General features: G+C 38.5%; 1 protein-coding gene across 1 annotated transcript in view; it reads left to right on the plus strand.

The window, feature by feature from the left end:
* Window positions 1-23,994, plus strand: part of PLPPR5 (phospholipid phosphatase related 5) — a 119,471-nt gene that overhangs the window by 90,606 nt on the left and 4,871 nt on the right. The window contains exon 5 of the mRNA XM_081486528.1: window positions 1,743-1,862. Coding sequence (XP_081342654.1) covers window positions 1,743-1,862 — 120 coding nt within the window. The remainder of the gene's footprint in view (window positions 1-1,742; window positions 1,863-23,994) is intronic.

Raw genomic sequence — 23,994 nt, forward strand, 5'->3', positions numbered from 1 at the left:
TGGCCATAGTGGTAAAGAACCCACTTGCTAATTTAGGAGGCATAAGAGTCAAGGGTTTGATCCCTGGATTGGAAAGATCCCCTGGAGGAGGGCATGGCAGCCCACTCAAGTATTCTTGCCTGGAGAATCCCATGGACAGATGAGCCTGGTAGGCTACAGTCCACAGGGTCACAAAGAGTTGGACATAACTGAAGTGACTTAGCACGCATAATATTAATGAAAAGAAAATGTGTGTGTATATATATATTTCATGAAATGGGTATGAAACTGCTGTTTGTTATATTGTTGTTGGCTCAAATTCTTGATTATATCCTTTGCTGCTTCCATACCAAAATGGCAGAGCTGAATACTTGCTGCAGAGATTGTGTACCCGCAAAGCCAAAAATATATACTATCTGCTCATTACAGACAAAATTTGCTGACCTCTACTTTAGGTCAGTTACTATCTGTTAGTCCTTTGCAGGCTCATCATCTGATAGAATGTTTATCAGGTACCCATTTCCAAACCTTTGCCATGACTTTACTCTAAAGATCTTGATGGCAGTGATGAAGCTGAGTATTAAGTTATTAGGCTTTGATCTGTGCTTCTGATCTGTAATTATTCAAGGAATTCGAAGGATAATAAGTATATATCAATTTGCAAGGAAGTTTTTTTCTGAGATAAAGTCTAATACTGTGTGTTATTTTGTAGATTTTAAAATTTAATTTAAAAGCTGGAGAACAATCAAGATCTAATTGACCTTTGAAAATATTCAATAATGAGCCCTACACTTTCCAGTGTGATTTGTGGAAAATATACAATGTAAATTTGTGATTATACATTAAGCATTTTTTTAAATGAATGTTAAGTTATAAACTAGCTACAAGTAACTTCTGTATTTTGATTTGATAATAGAATGTAAAACCCAGAAAAAGAAGGCTCAAGAATATCTTACCTACTAGTTCAATATAAGCAACTAATTTTCCTGTATTATTTAAATCACTAATTCTTTAAATTTGATCCACCTACATCAGAAGCTTCAGAAATGTCTTTTAAAAGTGGGAACTTCTAAACCTTATCCTTCATCTATAAAATCAGAATTTTTAGGAGAGGGCTTAGGAATATCTTTTTTTAAGTACCAGAAATTTATTTTCATGCATAGTAGAATATGAGAACTTCTGGTTTAGTATGGGATATAATCAATTGAAACAAGGGTCAGTTTCCTTTATGTAAAAGGTCTTCTATTTCAGTGGTAGCCATAGTAAGCTGTTGTTGAAATGCCAAATATATATGGGATGCAATAATAGACAATAAACTAGGGTTAATGATGCTACTAAATTAGAAAGTGCCAATCGTAGAAGGTTTATTATGAATGTAATGATCTTGAAGCAATGGGATATAATTAGCATTTAGATTAAGTTGTAGGTTAGCCACATTAAGGAAAGGTTAGCTTGCTATGAATTTTTATAAGGTTATGGTGTTATTTTTGGATCAGTTTGAGCATTGACTATAACCTAATTTAATGAAAATTTTGGAATAATAGCACTGTCATTATTAACTGAGCTACATATTAATTGATGAATGCTCTTGAATACACTTCCACTGGATTACAAGATAAATTTGAATGTAAAGTTATAGACATGTAATATTTAAGTCATGCCAATACTTTATTACTGTGATTAGATTTATCAGGCTGCTCGCAAAGACCATGTTTATAGGGAGCATGGCTTTGTTTTAATTGTATTTTTTCCTGAAATTGTAGGTTGTATGTGTGGTAAATAATTTCAAAGGAAGACAACCAGAAAATGAGCATATACACACGGATAACCTGGCACAGATGCCGATGATAAGCATTCCTCGAGTAGAAAGTCCTTTGGAAAAGGTAACATCTGTACAGGTGATTCATAATTTAAATTCTAAAGTGCAATTGTTATCTAGAGCAAATGAATAATTATTCTTGAGAGTTCTTTCACATTATTGATTTACTAAAATAAGCTCAGAGTCTAATGTGGTATTTAGCAATAACTTAATCACTGAAGAGAACATCTTTGAAAAATGCGTATCACATAGAAAACATTTCCTTGAACTTCTCAGGCCTAAAAGTTGAGTCTGTACACGGACTGTGTTCTGTAATTTGCCATAGCTTTAAGATAAGGAATGTTATACAGTGGTTCCACGCATGGGCAAAATATAAGTTTTACTTGAGAATGTATACATTTTTCATAATACATATTGCATTTCTTCCATGCTTCATTTATATGAAAATCTATGTAGTATAACAACTGGCACATACTCAGGACTCAATAAATATTGTTCAGCCTCAGTGTGTAAAGTTCTGGCCTCAGGGAAACACCAGTGTGCTTTCCTGATCAGGGAGGCCCTGAGGGTCAGGCTGGGCTTACAGGAGCCTGACTAGGTAGCACTTTGAATGATAGGTCAAGGCTTCATGGGACATAGCAATGAACAGAAAAAGCAGGTTATAGTAACTTTTCTTGAGACTTCTGTGAGCTAGATAGGTTACTATTTCTTAAGCGATGATGCATTCATGCACGTTTGTAACTGGTTAAATGATTGCTCATTTAGTAACAGAGGGTTACTAATAGCTTCTCCTCAGCCCTGTCCACATCCAGATTTTGATCAATATCTTAGACAAAGTTATTAATAGATGCTAACTGGGGGTTTAGATGGTATGAATCTCTGAAGGGGTCGCATAGGATGTATGCTCAGTCATGTCTGACTCTTTGCGATCCCATGAACTACAGTCCATGGGATTATCTTGGCAGGAATACTGGGGTGGGTTGCCATTTCCTACTCCAGAGGATCGTCCTGACCCAGGGATCGAACCCATGTCTCCTGCGGCTGCTGCGTTGAGAAGTGGAGCCTTTACCACTGAGCCATTCACCTGGGAAGCCCCAGGTGAATCTGTGAGGGATAATTGATACATTGGATGAAATATTAAAAATTATTGGAAGACTGCAATAAATGTACAATTAACAACTGCAAATAAAGGAAATATTTCATATTTGGACTTAAAAAAAAAAAAGTTCCTGTAGGGTAGGGTATGTCTAGGTTAACTGCACAAATGCAAAAGGCTCAGAGGGTATAGGAGTCTACCATTCAGCATGGGTCAGCAGTATGATATGATGGCCAGAAGTTAATATGGTTTTAAGTCCCACTTAGGGAAAATGATATCCTGAATGAGGGATTGATGGTTTGCTTTGCTCAGGTCAACTTGGTATACTGTGTACTACCCTTGGTGACATGGTTTTAAGATGAACATTGATAAAACATAAGAGTTGACAGTAAAGTTTTTTAAGTGAGCAAATAGATGCATCTAAGATGGTGAGTAGAGTCAAAGTCATGAATTATAAGAGACTGGAAGGAACAAAAATATTAAGTTTAAAAAAATAATAAGTTTATAAGAAAAGGAAACTCAAGAAAGAAGCAATAGCTTCCCATAAATATCTGAAGGACTGTTGTATGACAGAGGGATGTAATTTGTTTTATGGGATCTCAGAGATCACAATTAGGATGAAAGAAAAGGAAGTGTAGGAAGATAAATAATGTCTGAAAATTAGTTAATAACTTTCCCACCTTAGAAGCAATGAAATTTCTTTTTACTATAGGGATTCAAGACTAGCTAAATAAGCACTTATCCATGATACTGTGGAAGGATTTTAAGCATTTAAATGAAGATAGAAACACTAGATGATGATGATGATGATGACGATAAAAATAACAATGACCATTTAGTAATCATACATGATGTGTCAAATACTAATTGCTTCCACAAAACCACTTCTGTGCTCTCAAAGTATAATTTTGTTCTTTGCAACAATTTTTAAAGCTGAGTATCCCTGGTGGCTCAGTGGTAAAGAATCTGCCTTCAAGGCAGGAGATCCAGGTTCAATCTCTGGGTTGGGAAAATACCCTGGAGAAGGGAATGGCTACCCACTCTAGTATTCTTGCCTGGAGAATTCCATGGAAAGAAGAATTTCTAGCAGGCTACAGTCCATGGGGTTGCAAAGAGGTAGACCGGACATGACTGAGCAACTAACACTTCCACTTTCATCATTATAGTGGCAAAGACTGCTAATAGATGACCAGTATTGCTTCTCCTCTTCTTCCTTTTAGTAACTGAGTTTCTCACTCCAATTTTAGATACACTCATGCTTGTCCAGCTATAGTCTTTATTCCCCAGCTTCCCCCGCAGTTAGGTGTGACCTTGCAACCAAGTTTAGACCCATGCAATGGTAAGCAAAAGGGTAGGTGCAACAACCTCTGGGTCATCTCTTTGAAAACTCTTGTCCTGGACATTCTGTACTCCTTTTCACCAAATGGAAAAGATAAGTGACTGGAATAATCTTTTATTTTTGAAGATTACCAATCGTCCTGGACAACCTGGGTTCTATATGAGCTCATGGAACAGTCCACATACACACCCTAGATGGTTCTGAAAAAGAAATAAACTTCTCTAAGTCATTGATTATTTTAATCTCTTTTCTACCATGGTTTTGCTGATGCTCTCTTACAATAAATGTCCTCATTATACAGTTAAGAAAAGCTCCCAATTAGTTATGTGTGTACTGTTTAGTCATGTCCAACTCTTTGCAACTTAATGGACTGTAGCCCACCAGACTCCTCAGTCCATGGAATTTTCCAGGAAGAAAACTGTAATGGGTTGTCACTTCCTTCTCCAGGAGATCTTTTTCACATGAATTCTACCATTGAACCACCTGGGAAACTCAAGTAGTTAAGCAGATTGCAAATGTCCTTGTCATTGGTAAACAGCAAAGAAAAATTATACAGTATAGTGATTCAAGATATATACCTATGTAACACAATATATACGTGCATGCATGCTAAGTTGTTTCAGTTGTGTCCAACTCTTTGCGACTCCATGGACTGTAGCCTGCCGGGCTCCTCTGTCCGTGAGATTCTCCAAGCGAGAATACTGGAGTGGGTTGTGTGCCCTGCTCCAGGGGATCTTCCCTACCCAGGGATCTAATCCTCTTTCCTTATGTCTCCTGAATTGGCAGGAGGGTTCTTTACCAGTAGCGCCACCTGGGAAGCCCCAATAAAATATATATCTAGTGAAAATTCTTAAAGAGATGAAAATACCAGACCACCTTACCTGCCTCTTAAGAAATCTGTATGCAGGTCAAGAAGTAACAGTTAGAACAGGACATGGAACAACGGACTGGTTCCAAATTGGGAAAGCAATACATCAAGGCTTTATATTGTCACCTTGCTTATTTAACTTATATGCAGAATACATCATGCAAAATGCAGGACTGGGTGAAGTACAAGCTGGATTCAAGATTGCCGGGGGAAATATTAATAACTTCAGATATGCAGATGACACCACCATTATGACAGAAAGTGAAGAGGAACTAAAGAGCCTCATGATAAAAGTGAAAGGGGAGAGTGAAAATGCTGGCTTAAAACTCAACATTCAAAAAACTAAGACCATAGCATCTGGTCCCATGACTTCATAGCAAATAGGGAAACAATAGAAACAGTGATAGACTTTATTTTCTTGGGCTCCAAAATCACTGCAGATGGTGACTGCAGCCATGAAATTAAAAGTTGCTTGCTCCTTGGAAGAAAGCTATGACAACCCTAGACAGCATATTAGAAAGCAGAGACATTACTTTACTGACAGAACTCCATACAATCAAAGCTATGGTTTTTCCGGTAGTCATGTATGGATGTGAGAGTTGGACTATAAAGAAAGCTGAGGGCCAAAGAATTGATGCTTTTGAACTGTGGTGTTGGAGAAGACTCTTGAGAGTCCCTTGGACTGCAAGGAGATCAAACCAGTCCATCCTAAAGGAGATCAGTCCTGAATATTCATTGGAAGGACTGATGCTGAAGCTGAAACTCCAATACTTTGGCCACCTGATGCAAAGAACTGACTCATTGGAAAAGACCCTGATGCTGGGAAAGGTTGAAGGCCAGAGGAGAAGGGGATAGCAGAGGATGAGATGGTTGGATGGCATCACTGACTTGATGGACTTGAGTTTGGGCAAGCTCCGGAAGTTGGTGATGGACAAGGAAGTCTGATGTGCTGCAGTCCACAGGGTTGCAAAGAGTCAGACATGACTGAGCAACTGAACTGTACTGAAGTGAATAATACATATAAAATTAGATCTTGTTGAACTTTAAATTAAATACAAAAGGCAGTAGCAATTAGGTAGAGATCTTAAACGTACTTTGAAGAAAATGGTCTGGGTAAAAATTAGAGTATTTTATGCACCTCTCAGTATATTAACTTGAAGAGTAATCCCAGTCTTCTGCTTTTTAACATTTATTTACATAATGTTTCTTTAGAGGTCTGCTAGCCTTGCCAAATATCTTATATACCATTGCATCATTATGTGTATTAAATGATTAAAATATTTCTGTTCTTGATTTTATGCAAATTTATTTTTATTTATAGCGACTTTTAAGATACTAGATGATGAAAGCAAAAATATTCTATTAGAATCTATTGATTGCAAGAGATCAGTGTTTATTCTTTAACGTTTTTGTTTATGATACATTCGTGTGCTTTATCTTCAATCTGATAGTTAGGCAATAAAGATGATTGGAATCTAATTTGATTCTCCCTCTACACACCTAGTGCATTGACACTCGCCCCACTGAGCCCAGCCTTCCCTCTCCACTCTCTCCATCCCTGTTTCCAGGCAGAACCCTGTCTGCACTCACACAGGAAAATCACGAGTCTTGGGCTTCCCTTTGGAGTTCTACTGCTGAGAGGATATGTATTTCTGCTCATGAGCCAGAAAGGGAGGAAGGCCATCACTTCAGAGAAGCCCAGAGTAGCTTTCTCTTCCTTCTTTAATAAGGAATATTTGGAGTAAATGCATTGCTTTTCATCTTAGTTCACAATGGGAAACAAGAATGCAAAAATCCTCCCTAATAGTTTGATCTTTATAACTGATAGTTGGGAAGTGACATTAGCTCCTTAAGCTGGCCCTCTGAGGAGAGAAAGGGGGCCTGGTATTAAAGTTGGGTTGGCAGTTATGGCCTATTGTTTTAGCATGGTTATGCCAAGCTATCATTTTTGGTTGTCGGTTTTGTGTAGAGCAGATAACAGGTTTCTTTTAGAAGTTATGTACTTATATGACTTCTTATATTCAAAGTACACATTTGATAAACTGTAACCTACAGAATAATTACAGCATGCAAGTGTTCTTGCTTATAAAATGCCAACAATTTATCCCTTAATTATAGGGAGTTTGTCATATAGTTAATTATCATAGTTTGAGGGAATGTCATGATTTTTCTGAAGGCTAAGTAAATCTGACGATTCATTACATTTGGTTTTATGAAAAGAATTAATCACCTGTGGAAACCAGCCCATCATATCTCAATGTTCACTAAACATTGAAGTTACCAGTAGCTTTACTGCAGCTGTTTGTAATATCCAATCAGGAGAGGTCTAAATGTTTATCTGTAGTGAATTATGAAATCCATCGGGATACATTCCTGCAGTGGGATCCAGTACATTTTAGTGTGGTGTTTCTGTTTACAGTTTCTAGCGGTAGAATGGCTGGCAGTTTGGGGTACTTTGGATCTTGGGCAACTTACTTAATTGTTCTGTGACTCAGTTTTCTCCTGCATAGAATGACTCATAGAATGATAGTCATAGAGTTCAGTAAGATAATAAGCAAGCACTTAGAACAGCCTGGCACCTCTGAAGCCCTTAATCATTACCAATTATTATTACTATTCAACAGCTAAAATGAATGAGGTAAATCAAGATGTGGAAAGATGTGGAAACTTTTCCGATATATTGTAAAATGTGTTTTTTTAAGTTGATGTGTATAAAATGTGCCTATATATGATGAAGCCAGTTATGCAAAATATCACACAAGATATTTCTCTCTAGTAGGAAACAAAAAGATCATGTAGATGAGAGAGAGAAGGGGGAGGGTTACCTATAGACACTAATCTGAGAGCCACTGACATTGTGGACCTAACTGTTGCTCTCTCTTCCTCCTTGTGGTCCCTTCTTCCCTTCCTCCCTTCTTTCCTTCCTTCCTTTCTTTCTTCCTTTTCTCTCGTCTTCCTATGATGAGGTTATAGTCATGAAAAATTGTGTAACTAAAATACTTAAAATGTTTTAAATTGCTCAGTCTTCTTCAGCTGCTTTCTAAGAAGGTCCTGGTTATGCTTCTTCGTATTAACTATCGATATGTTCTAATTGACCAAAGTCCCTTGGAAAAATTCCCCCAGAATTATTTAAATTCCTGTGCCCCTTCCTTATGACTCACACAAGCCTTTTGAGAGCATTCGGTGTATTTTTCTCTGCCAAATTGGGCACAGAGACCTTGGTTGTAGCTCACATGTCTTTATGCCTCATGCCCAGGGTCCAGCTGCCCTTGGCACACCTCTCTTTTGGGTCCTGTCTGTCCTGGGGCCCTTATACAAGCTGTGTGCAGGTACCTCTCATTTTCAGGACCCACACATCCCACCAACTATAGGTCCCAGGAAGCCAACATTTTTCTTCAGTCACACCACTTCTCCCTTTCCAACTCATCCTTTTCTGCTCCTGCCTTCAAGAGCCCATGCATCCCAAACAGAATCTTCAGGGGTGCTGGCTTTAGGAGGTTAACAAAAACACAGAGAAAGGCACTATTAATTACTCTTAGGAGTCTAAAAAACAGAAGTCTGCCTCTCAGGGTATATGCCCAGTAGTGGGATTGCTGAGTCATATGTTAGTTCTATTTTTAGTTTTTTAAGAAACCTCCATAATTTAAAAAGACACATGTACCCTAACATTCATTGCAGCACTATTTACAGTAGCCAGGACATAGAAGCAACCTAAGTGTCCATCAATAGATGAACTGATAAAGAAGATGTTATGTATATATACAATGGACTGTTACTCAGCCATAAAAGGAAGGAAATTGGGCCATCTGTAGAGATGTGGATGGACCTAGACTCTGTCATACAGAGTAAAGTAAGTCAGAAAGACAAAAACAAATATCGTATATTAACGTATATATGTGGAATCTGAAAAAATGGTTCATGTGAACTTAGTTCCAGGGCAGGAATACAGACACAAACATAGCGAATCGACATGTGGACATGGGGGATGAAGGGGAGGATGGGATGAATTGGAAGGCAATGGCATCCCACTCCAGTACTCTTGCCTGGAAAACCCCATGGACGGAGGAGCCTGGTGGGCCGCCATCTATGGGGTCGCACAGAGTCGGACACGACTGGAGCGACTTAGCAACTTAGCAGCAGTCACTAAGTCATGTCCAACTCTTTGCAACCCCATGGACTGTAGTGCGCCATGCTTCCCTAGCCATCACTGTCTCCCAGAGTTTGTTCAAACTCGGGTTCGTTGAGTCAGTGATGCTATCCAACCATCTCATCCCCTTCTCCTCCTGCCTTCAAGGAGATTAGGTTTGACATGAATACACTACCATGTGTAAAACAGCTAATGGGAATCTGCTGTAAAGCACAGGGAGCTCAACTTGGTGCTCTGTGATGACCTAGATGAGTGGGATGGGTATGGGGTGGGAGAGAGGTTCAAGAGGGAAGGGATATATATATACATATAGCTGGTTCACTTTGTTGTAGAGCAGAAACTAACACAACATTGTAAAGCAATTATACTTCAATATAAAAAGGTTCTGCCTCTCCTAGGAAATGAAGATGGAATCATTTACATATTCATTAGCTTTACTCTCCTGTACTAGCAAGAGTAAAGTAGGAATTAATGTCTTAATAGCTGTGTCACTGAGAGCAAAAACTAGATAGAGTAAAATTTTAGGCATTTCTGCTAGATATAGTATGAATAGTTTCAGTTTGATGGATGTCACCAAAGGACAATTAAAATTTTTCTTTGCCAGTAAAGAAGTTGAATGTTGCAAAAGTGGCTAGAATCCTATATAATCCCAATAATATCCTCCAAATTTCAAAGAGTGAGACCAAGAGATAGGGGTAACCTCTGAGAGAATGAGAAGTCTTATTTAGCATATGACTCAGCACCATGAACCAACACCATGTGAAAGAGGGTTAGCAAATAGGCAAGTACACCCCAAAAGAAAGCCTTCAGACAAGCTTTCCTCTGATCAGGCTTCTCATTAATAATTAGGGTCTGTCCCAGTTGAAGAAATCCCTTCCTGAACTGAATAGGTACTATAAAATGGGATAGGGAGTTATCTTCAGTCAAAAAAATAAATAAGCTACATCCAAGGACTGTGTCATTCTCCTGTAGAAGAGGTTAAGCTGAACAGAATAGCAGTCCTGACATTTCAGCAACCATAGCAATGAAACTGTGTAGAAATAAACTGACCTCCCTGAAAATGTCCATGGCCTCGGCTTCTTCTTCCACTCCACTCAGGCTGGCAAATCATCAACATGATGTTGTAAAACTACATTCTCCAGCTCTTCATCTCAAGATCTAAGTGAAGGATCCCCTGACTATTCATGAAAACACTTAAAGGATCTTTGAATCTTCTCCCATTAAGTTTAGGAAGATAAACTGAGCTAAATCTATTCTGATTCAGGAACAAATAATCAGGACAGTTACTTAAATTCTTTAAGATGACACAGAAGAGACATTTTTGAGAGTCAGAATACATTTTTTAGGAAAAAAAGATGAATTCAAGATATTTAATTAAATTTATTATAGATAATATCTGCTTTATACTGTCAAGGAAATTAAAGAAAATATGTTTAATGAGAGTTGAAAGATAGCTAGCACAAAGATACAATTAGGAAACTAATGTAAGAAAACAATGTCATGGCAATATTAAAACCAATACTGTGTATGTGAGCTCAGTTGGGTCTGACTCTTTGTGACCCAATGGACTGTAGCCCACCAGGCTTATCTATCCATGGAATTTTCCAGGCAAAAGTCTGGAGCAGGTTGCCATTTCCTACTGCAGGGGATCTTCCCAACCCAGGGATCGAACCTGCCTCTCCTGCATTGGCAGGTGGATTCCTTACCAGTGTGCCACCTGGAAAGTTCAAAATCACAAAAACAAAATACACCATGGAGAAAGTAAAATCAGTTATGTTAAGGACAGGTTTCAGAATCTGCAGTAAAAATAAACGAGAATAAAATTGATCTAATTAAAGATAATAGATATGAAGGATATACCTCAGAATATAACAAGTGAATCACTTGTTATATGGATGTTGAAGAAGAGGACAATGTTCAGATAAATACTATAAGGAAACTTTCCTTCCAGATAAATATCTGAATCTTTAGACTCGAAGGATTAACAAGATCCCAGGTAAAATTAAAATATATACTAGAATTTAGATATTTCTCAGTGAAAAATTCAAATTTCAATACCGAAGAAAGAGTTCTATAAATATTGTGGTAGCTGATATTATCATTCCTAATTACTATCTACCCCCTTCCATAGGCAGAGTATCCTTTCTCCTTCAGTTTCTTTGGACTTGATCAATGACAAGTGAATGAACCTGACGGATAGCCCATCGACCAGAAACTTGTAGAGTCATCATAAGCTTTGCCCAATCTTGTTGCTCATGATCCTTTCTCTCGGAGAAGACCATGTTCCAGATACGGGCTACTCTGACAGCCCGGGTCACAGAGTGGGAAGTCATGGGCAGCAGACCAACGCCCAACCTGTAGCTTGGAGCAGATCCATCGTACCTGACCACCAATGTATAGTATGAGAAAGAAACACACATTTGTTGTTGGTAGCCAGCTGAGCCTTTGAGGTTGTAATACAGTGTGCCTAGTGAATGAAAGCAAATACACACGAAGCCAACACACCACGCAAGACTAACAGCATGCTAGCTACAGACATCTCCCTCTACCATTAGTTGCCAGAATAGAGTGGAGTAATGTCTTCTGAGTTTCCATGAAACAGTTTGTGACATAAGAATTCTGTTCCCACCCCAAAGGTCATTTAAGCATTAAGATAACCATGAAGCACCAGATATGTAAGAATTCCCAGATGGTTCAGTTGTAAAGAATCTACTGCAATGCAGGAGACACAGGTTCAACCCATGGGTCAGAAACATCCCCTGGAGAAGGGAATGGCTACCGACTTAAGTATTCTTGCCTGGAAAATTCTATGGACAGAGGAGCCTGGCGGACTACAGTCCATGGGGTCGCAAAGAGTCAGACACGACTAAGCACGCACACACATGGTAAATACAGTGACAGAAACAGGACAAAATTATTAAATTCATTTAAAGAGAAGATCTGTTACAAAATTAATTAATACAGCAATGACAAAATGAGACAAATCTTAGATAACACCAATCAAATTGTCAACGTGTGATGAGTTGCAGATTTTATAAAGGAGGGACTCAATATTAGTTTCATTCTTGCAATAACTAGAAAATTTAGGCTCAAGCATTTTAAAAATAAAGTTTATCAAGAGTAGTTTAAAACAGTTTTAAAAGGCCAATAACAACATGTAAAATATAAATGACATACTTGCTAGTGAATCGATGTCTGTAATATTTAAAACATACTAGTTGAAAAATAGGCAAAGTTCATAAATAGGCACACCATTAGAGATGAAATTCAAACTAAAAAGAAGTATATGGAAAAGTATTCTCGGTCACATTTAATGAAAATTCATGAAAAGTCTTTTAGGCAACACTGTGGGGTTGATTCTTACCCTATAAGCAAGGGGGAGCCAAGAAAGAGTGTCAGGAAGAAAATGACATGTTCAGAATGGAACATAAATTGAAGGAGAGCAACACTGAAGCAAAACCAAACCAAACAGAAACCAGTCTGTGAGAGGCTGTTGTAAAAATCCAGAGAAATGATAAAGATGATGTGGACTCTGCCTCAATACAGGCTTGTCATTCCATGTTGACTGACCAGGCATAGTTTGGTGAAATGTATTTTGATCGGGTGCTGATTCTGATCAGAGGAGTTCAGTCTGCTTTAACAGAATACTATAGACTGACTGGTAGCTTATAAAGAACAGAAGTTTGTTTCTCACATTCCTGGAGGCTGGGATGTCTGAGATCAAGGCCCTGGCAGATTCAGTCTCTAATGAGGGCGCTCTTCCTGGTTCACAGATGGCCTTCTCCCTGTGCCTTCTCACAGCAGCAGGGTTGAGGGAGTTCTGTAAGGCCCCTTTAATAAAAACAGTTATCCCATTCATAAAAGTCTTTGCCTTTAAGATCTATTACCCCCTAAACCCCCATTTCTTAGACTCATCATGTTGGGAATTAGGTTTCAACATAGGAATTTGGGGTCACACAAGAATGCAGTCTAATAACCACACCAGTGATTTACAGTGAAAAAGGGCTAAATGCTGGCCATGGTGTCATTAGAAAAGCTATTCCTCCACCCCACCCACATGAGGAAACACACCAACCTTTCATCTGTGTCATTTTCCTGTCCTCTCTTCAAAGATTTCTCTTAGTCATAACTAACAAAAAAATGATCAATGCAAAGAAATAGAAGAAAACAATAGAATGGGAAAGACTAGAAATCTCTTCAAGAAAATTAGTGATAACAAGGGAAATTTTCATGTAAAGATGGGCACAATAAAGGACAGAAATGGTAGGGACCTATCAGAAGCAGAAGATATTAAGAAGAGGTGGCAAGAACACACAGAAGAACTATACAAAAAGGATCTTCATGACCCAGATAATCATGATGGTGTGATCACTCACTTAGAGCCAGACTTCCTGGAATGCGAAGTCAAGTGGGCCTTAGGAAACACCGCTATGAACAAAACTAGTGGAGGTGATGGAATTCCAGTTGAGCTATTTCAAATCCTAAAATTTGACGCTGTGAAAGTGCTGCACTCAATATGCCAACAAATTTGGAAAACTCAGCAATGGCCACAGGACTGGAAAAGGTCAGTTTTCATTCCAATCCCAAAGAAAGGCAATGCCAAAGAATGCTCGAACTACCGCACAATTGCACTCATCTCACAGGCTAGTAAAGTAATGCTCAAAATTCTCCAAGCCAGGCTTCAACAGTACATGAACTGTGAACTTCCAGATGTTCAAGTCGGATTTAGAAAAGGCAGAAGAACCAGAAATCAAATTGCCAACATCTGCTAGATCATCGAAAAAGCAAGAGAGTTCCAGAAAAATATCTACTTCTGCTTTATTGACTATGCCAAACCCTTTGACTGTGTGGATCACAAAAAAAAAAGTGTGGAAAATTCTTAAAGAGATGGGAATACCAAACCACCTGACCTGCCTCCTGAGAAATCTATATGCAGGTCAAGAACTGGACATGGAACAACAGACTGGTTCCAAATCGGGAAAGGAGTATGTCAAGGCTGTATATTGTCACCCTGCTTATTTAATATATACACAGAGTACATCATGAGAAATGCTGGACTGGATGAAGCACAAGCTGGAATCAAGATTGCCGGGAGAAATATCAATAACCCCAGATACACAGATGACACCACCGTTATGACAGAAACTGAAGAACTAAAGAGCCTCTTGAAGAAAGTGAAAGCCAAAAGTTGGCTTAAAACTCAACATTCAGAAAACTCAGATCATGGCAGCTGGTCCTATCCCTTCATGGCAAATAGATGAGGAAACAGTGGAAACAGTGACAGACTTTATTTTTTGGGTTCCAAAATCACTGCAGATGGTGACTGCAGCCATGAAATTAAACTGCAGCTTGCTCCTTGGAAGAAAAGTTAGACCAACCTAGACAGCACATTAAAAAAGCAGAGACATTACTTTGCCAACAAAGGTCCATCTAGTCAAAGCTATGGTTTTTCCAGTAGTCATGTATGGATGTGAGAGTTGGACTATAAAGAAAGCTGAGCACCAAAGAACTGATGCTTTTGAACTGTGGTGTTGGAGAAGACTCTTGAGAGTCCCTTGGACTGCAAGGAGATCCAACCAGTCCTTCCTATAGGAAATCAGTCCTGAATATTCATTGGAAGGGCTGATGCTGAAGCTGAAACTCCAATACTTTGGCCACCTGATGCAAAGAACTGACTCATTTGAAAAGACCCTGATGCTGGGAAAGATTGAAGACGGGAGGAGAAGGGGATGACAGAGGATGAGAGGTTGGATGATATCACCGACTCAATGGACGTGAGTTTGAGTAGGCCCCGGGAGTTGATGATGGACAGGGAGGCCTGGTGTGCTGCAGTCCGTGGGTCACAGAGTCGGAGACAACTGAGGACTGAACTGATCTGTACTGAACAGAAAAGGAGTTCCTTGTCTTCTTTCCTTCTAGGGATCCTCCTGGGTCAAGCTGTATTCATTCCAGCAGCGGAGCACTAGGTGCTTTTATTTTTTTCCCTCTCTCTTCCCCTCTGCTTGTTCTCCCTCTTAAGGCAGAAGACTACCATTCAGATTTGCATAGGTAAGCACATGCAAATGATGTATGCTTATGGATCATTAGTTTTAACTGATGCCAAACAACGAATCTAAAGAAATGAACACTATTTGGCAAGGGAACAAAAAATGTTTTAAATAAATATAAGAATGGATGGGATTTGATAGAAAATGGAATATTTCCAGTAGATCCAAGAGCAGTTGCTATCTACATTTTTTTAGTTTTATTAAGGCATATATTAATAGAACAGGCTGCTATGGCCACTTACAGCTAGTTTGAGATAACTCTGAGAACTCATTTAATGGATAGAGCCAGGTAACGGAAATGCTTTTTGAGAAAAAATGTTCTCCATTTTTTTTTTTTAAGGTTTATGTGATCTAATCATTTAAACCAAAAGTGATCCCCTTTTTCCTACAACAGGGAAGGGAAAGTAATGCTAGAAAGAATTTTCAAGATTGCAGATTACAGTTTTGTACATCAGATCAGGGACTTTTTACTAGCCTGTACTACCCAAGAAGCTCATACTGTGAAAGCACTCCCTTATCAACAGAAGCATCACTGGAATGAGAGTGGTGAGCAGTGATCACAACTCAAAAAATCTAGAAATGGCATAAGAAGTATGTAATATTACAGATGGAAATTACTGTGTTGTGTTTAATTCTCATGGCAACTGTGGCTTCCCAGGTGGTTCAGTGGTAGAGAATCCACCTGCCAATGCAGGAGACACAGGTTCCATCCCTGGATCGAGAAAATCCCCTAGTGTAGGAAATGGCAACCCACTCCAGTGTTCTTGCCTAGAGAACCCCATGGACAGAGAAGTCTGGCAGGCTATAGTCCATGGGGTCACTGAGTCAGACACAACTTAGCAACTAAACAACAATAATGGCAACTGTGATGGAAATTTATATGGATAAGAAAATTCTAAGGGAATTCATGGTGACCCAGAAAAGGCCATGTGTTGACATTTACATTGACTGCTTTTCAGATTATAAAATCATAGAAATCAGAGTGAAGCCTGCGCTGAAATTTAGGCAGAGTTAGGGTGGGTGAAGGATGAAAAGACAGGTTTTTGCAGCTGGCAGTCTTGAGTTTGAGAGCTTCCCTGGTGGCTCAGTGATAAAGAATCTGCCTGCAATACAGGAGCAGCAGGAATGAGGGCTCCATCCCTGAGTCTGGAAGATCCCCTGGAGGAGGGCATGGCAACCCACTCCAGTATTCTTGCATGGAAAATCCCATGGACAGAGGAGCCTGGTGAGCTACAGTCCATGGGGTCATAAAGAGTCGGACATGACTGAAGTGACCTGGCACTCACACATGCATACATCTTCAGTTTGAAGCTTGGTTTGACTAGGTCAAACTAGGTGGGATTAGATGAATACTCCTCTCCTCATTTTCTGAAAAATTGATATAACAATGGGAAATTTCCTTACGGGGTGATTGATGGGATTAACAGATCACAAATGAACTTCTTGGCACATGGTAGGTGCTTAACATTAGTTCCCTCCTGTAACAATAATGCTTCCCTTAATAGGATTTTCATTTTGTTTCAGGAGCTAGATAGATAATAGATAGAGAGAGATATATAGATATATACCTATCCTTATAGATATATCTCATGGATTTAAAAATTTATACAGATTGTCTATATCATGCATAGCACATGTGGCAGAAAATATTATACTATAAAATGTTGCATACATTAGTGTCATACCAACAGCAAAACAATCCTGTGGTTTCTTGCCAAAACAAATACGATTATACATTACGGTGCTGTCTGTGATAAATTCCTTTGAGGTTTCAAAATGTTGTGCTTGAATAATGATGGCAATCTATTTGAGATTCAGTTGCTTTTCTGGAATGCAAATCTTTGTTTTACAGAGCTGGTGAACTGTAATGTAAATGTTATATAGGATCTTGTCAAAACAACTGTATTAGTAATCAGATATTGGAATAGTTAGTGGAACTAAATACCCTCATATTTTAGGGCTTTTTTCTCAATCTAAGGTTTAAGTACTTATGAAAAATATTTGAAGTAAATCAGTGTTTGCATTCTGTACTCTGTTCTCACTTGTTTAATTTTGCTTAAAAAGGACAATTTTAAATGGAAGCTTAAAAATTCCAACCAGGCATCAACATTTTAGTTTAGAAAAATAAGTATATACTGATATTCCTTTGCCATATGTCATTTTTTTTCCTATTTGTGCTTCCATATATTCATTATTTATTTCTCCACACTATTTATACATGATAATACACTTCACAAAGAATAAAAGATAGATTTTTTTTTCCAATATTATCTAACAGGCCTTTTATAAAAGCCTCTCTTCAGTAAATTACTTCTGAATATAAACAAGCTCTCTCATCTCATTTTACAAATAAATAGAGAGTTGATGACTACATTTTTAAATTATATGATTTATGTAGTCATTAGTTAAGGAGAGAATAAAACAATGATGGATTAAAAAAAATCCCTCTGAGTGCACACATCGCTAGTTACACGTGGAAAACTGCTCCCACCCATTCAGTCTCCTTTTCTCTTAGATCAGTTCCCTTTTGCTAGACGGTCCTTGGGACTCTGTGGAGGGCTTCAAAGTCAATCCAGAGCACCATGGCTCTATGAACATTTTTGGAGGAGAAAATGTAAAATTCTACTTGACTGGAACTAGGAAGATAAACAATGACCTCATTCCCTGTCTTACAAAACAACCACATTTTATTCTGGTTTATTGTTTCTGTTAAGGAAGCAACAAGTTATTCTAATATATTGTTTAAAATTTGAAAATCTGGAAAAGCAAAACACAAATAGAAAGTATCCATATCCTACCACAGTAATCACTGGAAATATTTTCTTAAAATAGCCTTGAGGCCCCATGAGTGTGTGGGTGGGTTTGTGTGTGGTAGAGGACCTGCCTGGTTGGTCCTTTCTGACCCTGCTTTTGCTCTCATAACAGTTTGTTGTGAATATGGCCACAGGTCAGTGAATATATAATCATATCAGGCATAACTGTAAAAGCTAAATCTTCAGTGAAATCTTAATATGTGTCAGGGATTATGCAAAGAACATAACATAAAATATCATTTTAGTTTTTACAAAAATCATTTGAATGTATCTTGTTCATATTTTACAGAGAGACTTAAGTAATTTGCCCAAAGTCATATAACCTATCTGTGTTCTGAGACGGGAATACAAAACTGTATTTTCCACTTTTTACTTATGTTCCATGTTTATAACTGCAGAGTTCAAAATCATAATCACTGTGCTATACAGTATTACAGAATGACATCAGAAAAGTTTTCATCCATATAAATTAACCATTACCTCTATTAGGCATAGAGAATGGCTTCCACTTCCAAATTCCCATAATTATAAACAATACTGGGGTAAACATCTCTAAAATAGACATATCTATAAGTTCAATTAATAAAACTTATTTAAGATGTATTTATAGAAGTGGAAATGCTAGGGGAAAAGAAATGATGAGTACTCTTAAGGTTTTTGGTTTGATATCCAGTGTTCTCTCCAACAACAGAGAATGTTCTTAAGGATAAGAGAATTGTTCTTAATAATTTTCATACATCTTAAAGGTCAAAAATAAATGAAGTACCTCATTTTCATTTGCATATTTTGAATATCTTTCCATGCATTTATTTTGTGCTTTTCTTTTGTGACTGAAACAATCAACTATTCAAATAATGACTCAATAACTGGGCTTCCCTGATGACTCAAGATGGCAAAGAATCTGCCTGCAGTGGGAGACTCAGGTTCAATCCCTGGAGAAGGAAATGGCTACCCACTCCAGTATTCTTGCCTGGAGAATTCCGTGGACTGAGAAGCCTGGCGGGCTATACAGTTCATGGGGTTGCAAAGAGTCAGACACAGCTGAGCGACTAACGCTTTCACTAACTGACAAATCAAATTCTAGGTATCACTTGGCTTTTAGACTTAATTCATGGAGTGGTTAACGGTCCTAATTTTTTTAATTAGAGTTTATTAAAGGCATAATTTACATCATATAAAATTCCCTTTTATAACACAGTTTAGTGAGTTTTGACAAATGCCTACCATCATGTACCTATCACCATATTCAAGTTATAGGACATTTCTACCACCCTAAAATGATAGCCAACTCCTGCTTTATCTCCTAACACCAGCAAGCACTAATATGTTTTCTGTTCCTATGCTTTTGCCTTTTCCAGGGTGTCATATAAATGGACTCACAGTATATAGCCTTTTGAGTCTGACTTCTTGCACCTTGTTTAATGCATTTGAGATTCATTCATGTTTTTACCGGTTTTCTTTTTCTTCCCTTTTTATTGGTGAGTGGTATTCTGTTGTGTGGATGTACCACCATTTTTTAAAATCTATTTACCTATTGAAGGATATTTAGGCTGTTCTAGTTTTTCCCAATTATGAATACATCTGATATAAAACTTCATGCACATGACTTTGTATGAATGGGCTCAAGGGCATGCAGGCTTCAGTAGTTGCAGCCAGTAGGCTCAGAGGTTGCGGCTCCTGGGCTCCAGAGCACAGGCTCAATAATTGTCCTGCATGGGGCTAGTTGCTCTGCAACATGAGGAATCTTCCCAACCAGGGTTCGAACCTGTGTTTCCTGCACAGACTCCTCACCACTGACTCACCAGGCAAGCTCAAATAGGCAAGTTTTTTAAATAAGAAGTTTTAATCAGTCCCTGGTTGTATATGAACTTACCATACACTTGATCCATTACCCACATCCTTTGATTCATCTCTGTCAGGTAGTATTAGGCTACTTATTTAGCAAATCTAATGTGTTTTAAAAAGTTCAGTGCGTTTCAGTCACTCAGTCGTGTCCAACTCTTTGCAACCCCATGGACTGCAGCACACCAGGCCTCTCTGTCCATCACCAGCTCCTGGAGTTTACCCAAACTCATGTCCATTGAGTCGGTGGTGCCATCCAACCGTCTCATCCTGTCGTCCCCTTCTCCTCCTGCCCTCAATCTTTCCCAGCATCAGGGTCTTTTCAAATGAGTCAGCTCTTCGCATCAGGTGGCCAAAGTATTGGAGTTTCAGCTTCAACATCAGTCCTTCCAGGGAACACTCAGGACTGATCTCCTGTAGGATGGACTGGTTGGATCTCCTTGCAGTCCAAGGGACTCTCAAAAGTCTTCTCCAACACCACAGTTCAAAAGCATCAATTCTTCTGCGCTCAGCTTTCTTTATAGTCCAACTCTCACATCCATACATGACTACTGGAAAAACCATAGCTTTGACTAGACAGACCTTTGTTGGAAAGAAATAAATAAGAAGCCATTCATTAGATTAAAATATCAGTGTACATCAAGGCATGGGTACAATTTATGGGTGAATTATATTTCTTATCATCAGTTGTGATGTATAGTAAATTCTCTGTGCATGGGATTCTCCAGGCAAGAATACTGGAGTGGATTGCCATGCACACTCCAGGGGATCTTACTGATCCAGGGATCAAACCCAGGTCTCTTGCATTGCAGGCAGACTCTTTACCATCTGAGCCACAAGGGAAGCCTATGAAACATGTAACAAATATCAAATAAGAAACACTATGGTACTTTTCTCAGGACAAATGAGTTTACAGTCTCATGTGTCTATACTTTTAGATTTATAAATAATTTTATAAGAACAGAGTGATGATAGTTATGTTAGAGGAGCACATAAAGGGTGACCTATCCAAACTTAGTGATGCTGCAACATCCTGTAAATAGAGATCTGAAGGGCTGTTAGCCAAAGAGGGGAGAGGAGAATGTACCAGACAGAGGAACCAGCTTACACCAAGATTTTGTTTGGCAGGTGAGAGAAGAGCACTGGGGCAAGAGAATTGAGGGTGCCATCAAAGAGTGTTCAACTGGACTACAGAATGAGTGTAATGGAAATAAAATTGAGAAAGAGTAAGATGGACTAGAGCAGATGAAAAAAATTATTGGTTGAGAAATTTCCAGAATGGCCAGAGAAACTTTATTGTATGAGGGAGATAGGCCAGGAGGTAAATAGGGTTGGTGGTTGACAATGTAGTTGTGACTGTGGACTAAAAGTATTGGACAGATCGTTAGAGTTAAGGAAGTTAAGAAACTTCAGATAGAGTCCAAGGATACCCACATCCACCAAATAACATAAACACATTCATACTAATAGACTTACATGGAGTTTCATGTCAGTACATTGGGAAACTGAGCTAAAATGAAACGTGTTTATTACAAATCTTCTCCACACCTTATGCCTGGTGAAGCTCTAAACAAGGAATGCAATGTGCAGCTGTTCCCAGAAATGTTAGAACACAAAGATTTTATTTTTTTGAGAATCATTCAATATTACTGCTCTTGTAGGCCATGTTCTTTTTGCCAGAGAAGTGATAGCATTTTAAAGAAAAAATTGATTGTCTATACCTGACAGTGCTCACATTGCTAACTAATCACTTTTCTACACCTCTTGGCAGTGGTTCTCAGACTGATGTAAAAGGGAATCCATCACTTGCAGCATTCAAAAAAAAGGCCAGACTCCTGGAATGCAGTCTCAAGAATCTGATCCAGTAGGCCTGGGCTTGAGCCAGGGGATCAGTAGTATATCAGGCGTCTCAGGTGATTTGGATGTGTTGCCAGCGGTTGGCATGGATCCAGCTGGGCTGCAGAATTTCTGAAACAGTTTTCAATATTAGCTGCACACTAGAATCATCTGGAGAGCCTTTAAAAATCCCACTGACCAGGCCACTCCTCATAGCAATTAAATCCAAGTCTCCAGAGTTGCCTCAGTATTTGTTTAAAGCTCCCAGGTGATTCCAACATGCAGCCAATTAGAGAACCCATGCTCCTAAAGATTCATTGTGGAAAGCCTTAAGCTTCTTTGGCTCCTCGGGACTTGGAAATATTTCATAAGATCTATAGCTAATACTCCAGTAAAAGCTCGGTCTGCCTGTGGGTTAATTAGCTTATCAGAGAAAGCCACCTAGAGTTTTCCTCTTTCTCTAGGGAGGAACAGTTCTCTCAGAGAGTAGTTTTTAGCCTCTTCCTCCAAATAGTACCAGAAGGAAATTCCTGAGAAGAAACAAAACTCAGAGCTATTATAAAATTCTAAATTAAAACAGAACCACCATAAAAAAAAAAAAAGAAAGAAGTGGTTCCCAAAAAGTTGGAACGTCTCTTTCCCAAGAGAATTCTGGTTCTGTCACCTTTAGCTCTTATGTCATCACATCCCCCAATTTTTAAAACAAGAAATTGCTTAGATGAACTTTACAGTGTTTCATAGCCTCAAGTTTGAAGTTCTCTAGTAATTTCTTAGATGGACTTAACATCATTTCTCTTTTCTGAAATACTCACCAACTTCAGGCTCTACCAGGAGGAAAACCTAATGTGATGGAGTTGAATCTTAGAGCACACACTTCATACATGACTGCTTTTCTTCCTTCTCTCTTTTCCTTTTCCTTTTCCCTCATCAGAGGACACAGTGAATGAAGGAAGAAGCAAATAGCAAAATAAAGATGGCCAGTATTTGGGAACATGACATCCATTTACCTTCCCCTGGTAAAACGTAGGCTGTGTTTGTAACAACTGTTGGTTATAGGCTGTGATTCCTTATCCTAAATCATTAGTACTAGATGTTTCTCAGGATTAAAATATCTGTGTATTCTGTTACACAAGCAGGATCTTGAGCATCACTTTGTAATCAAAGATGGGTATTTCTGCAGCACAGCAGAGTACAAATTGCCTCACAGCAATTCACCAATGGTGGTAAGAAACACCACCAAATGAGCTTGCGCCAAAAAAGAAACATTTGGGTTTTAAAGCTTGTTTGGATATTAGAATTGTAGACTATAGCATCCTGCAATTCCAACCAATTATAAAAAAACTTTGTTCTCTCTCTTTTCTTCTTCTTTTTTACTTTTTATCTTGCTTCTGGCTTTTATGGACAGCCATAATATGTTTGTGTAGAGAGACAAGAACCTTTGTGCATATCATCTCATTTAACCCTAATCAAAATCCATTCAAATATGTATTATTATTTCCACTTTACAGATAAGAAAGCCATATCTCTGAAAGATAAAACTGCTTGTGAAAATGTCAGTTGCTACACAGCCCACCTTCAAACACTTGACATTCACACTACCTGACTGCAGCATCCACTGGGCCACTCAGCTTCCTTACCAATAGAGTTGAAGACACAAATCACTGAATTCAAGATATCATATGCACAGATCCCGTTTTATGTTTAACATAAAAACTGATTGCTGATAACTTCCAATTAAAAAACAAAAGCTGTTTATAATCATCTAGAAAGAAAGAGATGGAACAGGATTTAAGCTCAGCATTTGGTCCAGCAATATAACATCGGATTTTAAATAGACGAGTGCTTTATCCAAGTAAGTCAATACTTAAACACTGAAATAATATACAAAATACATTTTGTAGGTGTCCCGAATCCAACCCACTGAGAATGGTCAAGAAGAAAATTCACAGGGAAGGTCCTTTAAAGACTGTCTCGCAAGACTCTTCAGCTGGATAATGGGAATCAGCCACTGTGAACACCTTCAATTAAGGCAATAAACGTATGTGCGCTCGCGCGCACTGGTGTTAGAATTGAGTTGCAAAGCTAAGGCAAATACAAAACGTGTCCTTCTGTGCAAGCTTCCATTATAACCAGAAGGGATCTAGATACTAGATTGTTTTGGTTATTATTGTTATTTTTATTATTTATTGTTCAAATATATGTTGGTTT

Source organism: Giraffa tippelskirchi, chromosome 5 (assembly GCF_054371585.1).
Source record: "Giraffa tippelskirchi isolate mGirTip1 chromosome 5, T2T-mGirTip1v1.2.pri, whole genome shotgun sequence".
NCBI classification, from domain to species: Eukaryota; Metazoa; Chordata; class Mammalia; order Artiodactyla; family Giraffidae; genus Giraffa; species Giraffa tippelskirchi.